This window comes from Calidris pugnax, unplaced genomic scaffold, assembly GCF_001431845.1.
Source record: "Calidris pugnax isolate Ruff unplaced genomic scaffold, ASM143184v1 scaffold353, whole genome shotgun sequence".
Taxonomy (NCBI): domain Eukaryota; kingdom Metazoa; phylum Chordata; class Aves; order Charadriiformes; family Scolopacidae; genus Calidris; species Calidris pugnax.
In genome coordinates this window covers 67,354-71,224 of record NW_015091065.1, presented here as the reverse complement: position 1 = coordinate 71,224, position 3,871 = coordinate 67,354, and the positions used below count along the sequence as shown (strand labels likewise).

Sequence of the window (3,871 nt, the reverse complement as noted above, 5' to 3'; positions counted from 1 at the left end):
GTGTCACACCGTGTCCCTATCTTCCCCCTTGTCTCCATATCCCACGTCCCTGTGTCCTCCATGTCCCACCATGTTCCCCGTGTCCCCCATATCCATGTCCCCCCATGTCCCCTGTCCCCCATATCTGTGTCCACCATGTCCCACCATGTTCTCCTGTCCCCCCACGTCCCCGTGTCCCGCCATGTCCCCGTGTTCCCCACACCCCCGACCCCCCCTGGTCTGTGCCCTCCCACCCACGTCCCCCGTGGCTGTGTCCCCCCCGTTCCGTGTCCCCAGGTGCCGCTGTCACCATGGACCTGCTGTTCGGGCGGCGGAAGACGCCGGAGGAGCTGCTGCGGCAGAACCAGCGGGCGCTGACCCGCGCCATGCGGGAGCTGGACCGCGAGCGCCAGAAGCTGGAGGCCCAGGAGAAGAAGATCATCGTCGACATCAAGAAGATGGCCAAGCAGGGCCAGATGGTGAGGGGACACGGGTGGGGGACACAGAGGGCAGCAGGAGAGCAGAGACGGGGTGGGAGAATACGGAGGGGACAAGGGGACATGGAAGAGACCAGGGGATGAAGAGGGCTCCAAGGAACCGTTGTGGGGACCATGGGACAAGGTGGGACAGGAGACTGGAGAGGGGACATGGGGACGTGGAGGGGACCAGGGGACAAGTTGGGGACAGGGTGATGCAGAGGGGACCAGGGGACAAGGTGGGGACATGGGGACATGGAGGGGACCAAGGGACTGTGGTGGGGACCATGGGACAAGTTGGGGACAGGGTGATACAGAGGGGACCATGGGACAAGGTGGGGACAGGAGACTGGAGAGGGGACATGGGGACATGGAGGGGACCAAGGGACCGTTGTGGGGACCATGGGACAAGGTGGGGACAGGAGACTGGAGAGGGGACATGGGGACATGGAGGGAACAAGGGACTGTTTTGGGGACCATGGGACAAGGTGATGCAGAGGGGACCAGGGGACAAGGTGGGGACAGGAGACTGGAGAGGGGACATGGAGATATGGAGGGGACCATGGGATTGTTGTGGGGACCATGGGACAAGGTGGGGACAGGAGACAGGAGAGGGGACATGGGGACATGGAGGGGACCAAGGGACTGTGGTGGGGACCAGGGGACAAGTTGGGGACAGGGTGATACAGAGGGGACCATGGGACAAGGTGGGGACAGGAGACTGGAGAGGGGACAAGGGGACATGGAAGAGACCAGGGGATGAAGAGGGCTCCAAGGGACCGTTGTGGGGACCATGGGACAAGGTGGGACAGGAGACTGGAGAGGGGACATGGGGACATGGAGGGGACCAGGGGACAGGTTGGGGACAGGGTGATGCAGAGGGGACCAGGGGACAAGGTGGGGACATGGGGACATGGAGGGGACCAAGGGACTGTGGTGGGGACCATGGGACAAGTTGGGGACAGGGTGATGCAGAGGGAACCATGGGACAAGGTGGGGACAGGAGACTGGAGAGGGGACATGGGGACATGGAGGGAACAAGGGACTGTTTTGGGGACCATGGGACAAGGTGGGACAGGAGACTGGAGAGGGGACATGGGGACATGGAGGGGACCAGGGGACAGGTTGGGGACAGGGTGATGCAGAGGGGACCAGGGGACAAGGTGGGGACATGGGGACATGGAGGGGACCAAGGGACTGTGGTGGGGACCATGGGACAAGTTGGGGACAGGGTGATGCAGAGGGAACCATGGGACAAGGTGGGGACAGGAGACTGGAGAGGGGACATGGGGACATGGAGGGAACAAGGGACTGTTTTGGGGACCATGGGACAAGGTGGGACAGGAGACTGGAGAGGGGACATGGGGACATGGAGGGGACCAAGGGACTGTGGTGGGGACCAGGGGACAAGGTGGAGACATGGAGTGGACCAAGGGACTGTAGGGAGGACCAGAGGACAAAGTGGGGACAGAAAACTGGAGAGGAGACATGGAGGGGACCAAGGGACTGCAATGGGGACAGGGGGACACAGAGGGGACACGGGGACACGGAAGGACCTAGGTCTCTTGGAGGGAACCCCAGTGGGGACATCGAGGGGATTGGGACACTTTGGGGGGAGCCAGGAGACGTGGAAGGGACCTGGGGGACAGTGGTTGGACTGGGGGACCCCAGTGGTGGCCTGGGGACCGTGGAGGGGACTTGGGGACATGGCAGCGACATGGGTGCTTGGAGAGGACCAGGGGGACATGGTGAGGGGGGACCATAGAAGTCCCCATGTGACCATGGTGGGGACAAGGGGACTGTTGAGATGATGCTGGGGACCATGGTGGGCCCCGAGGGACACTGAGGGGTCCCTGGAGATCCCCTTGGCCTCTTGGGGGACATTATGGCCACTCAGTGTCCCTTTTCCCCGTGGCCTTCAGGACGCGGTGAAGATCATGGCGAAGGACCTGGTGCGGACACGACGCTATGTGAAGAAGTTCATCACCATGAGGGCCAATGTCCAGGCCGTGTCCCTCAAGATCCAGACCCTCAAGTCCAACAACTCCATGGCCCAGGCCATGAAGGGCGTCACCAAGGCCATGGCCACCATGAACCGGCAGGTAGGTGCCCATGGGGACGTCACCAAGGCTGTGACCTGCCCTGAGGTGGCCATGGGGATGGGATGTCTTTGAGATTGTGGCCACCACAAGCTGCCCCGTAGGAGACTCCCCAAGGCTGTGGCCACCAGAGGTTGCCCTGGGAAGCCCATGAAGGTGTCCCCAAGACCATGGCTACCACCAGCTGCTTGAGGGGCATGTCCCTGTGGCCATGGCCACCACAAAGCTGCTTGGGGTGGCCATGAAGATGTCTGTGAGACTGTGGCAATCATAAGCTGCCTCGGGGGATGTGGCCAAGACCATGAGAAACCATGCAAGGTGGCCGTGGGGATGTCCCCAAGACCCGTAGCCACCACAAACCTCCCAAGATGGCCATTCCCAAGGCTGTAGCCACCACAAACCTCCTGAGATGGCCATGGGGACGCCTCCAAGACCTGTAGCCACCACAAACCACCTGAGATGGTTATGGGAACATCTCCAAGACCCATAGCCACCACAAACCACCCAAGATGGCCATGGGGACAACCCCACGACCTGTAGCCACCACAAACCACCTGAGATGGTTATGGGAACATCTCCAAGACCCATAGCCACCACAAACCACCCAAGATGGCCATGGGGACAACCCCACGACCTGTAGCCACCACAAACCACCTGAGATGGCCATGGGGACATCCACACATCCCTGTGGGCCACATGCCATGTTCCTGTCGCCCCCCAGCTGAAGCTGCCCCAGATACAGAAGATCATGATGGAGTTTGAGAAGCAGGCGGAGATCATGGACATGAAAGAGGAGCTGATGAACGATGCCATCGATGACGCCATGGGGGACGAGGACGATGAAGAGGAGAGGTGGGGACGTGGCGGGGGTGGGGAACGTGGTGGCATGGGGATGGGGACAGTGCGGTGGAGAATGTGGGTGGGACACGTGGAAGAAGGACATGGTGGGACAAGGACAGAGGAGACGGGGATGTGGGAGATGGGGACAGTGGGGACACAAGGAGAACATGGTGGGATGGGACATGGGGGGACATTTGGGGCATGAACGTGGGTGACGGGACAGAAAGGAGGGACACGATGGGACGTAGACTTGGGGAGACATGGACATGGAACAGGGACATGGTGGGATGGGGACACGGAGGGGTGGAGAACATCAGGGGTCATGGAGGAAGACTTGGGAAGGGGACGTGGTGGGGTGAGGACGCAAGGAGGACACGGTAGGATGGGACATGGGGGGGGACAAGAACATGTGGGGCGTGAACATGGATGACAGAGGGGACACGGTGGGGTGGGGACACAGGGGTCATGGAGAAGGGG

At 61.4% G+C, this 3,871-nt stretch overlaps 1 protein-coding gene across 1 annotated transcript in view; it reads left to right on the top strand.

Moving 5' to 3' along the window:
* The first annotated feature begins 268 nt into the window (after positions 1-268).
* CHMP2A (charged multivesicular body protein 2A) overlaps positions 269-3,871 on the top strand; it is a 4,598-nt gene continuing 995 nt past the window's right edge. Inside the window, exons 1-3 of the mRNA XM_014956919.1 lie at positions 269-458; positions 2,378-2,557; positions 3,276-3,423. Of these exons, the coding sequence (XP_014812405.1) occupies positions 291-458; positions 2,378-2,557; positions 3,276-3,423 (496 nt within the window). The 5' untranslated portion in view covers positions 269-290. The remainder of the gene's footprint in view (positions 459-2,377; positions 2,558-3,275; positions 3,424-3,871) is intronic.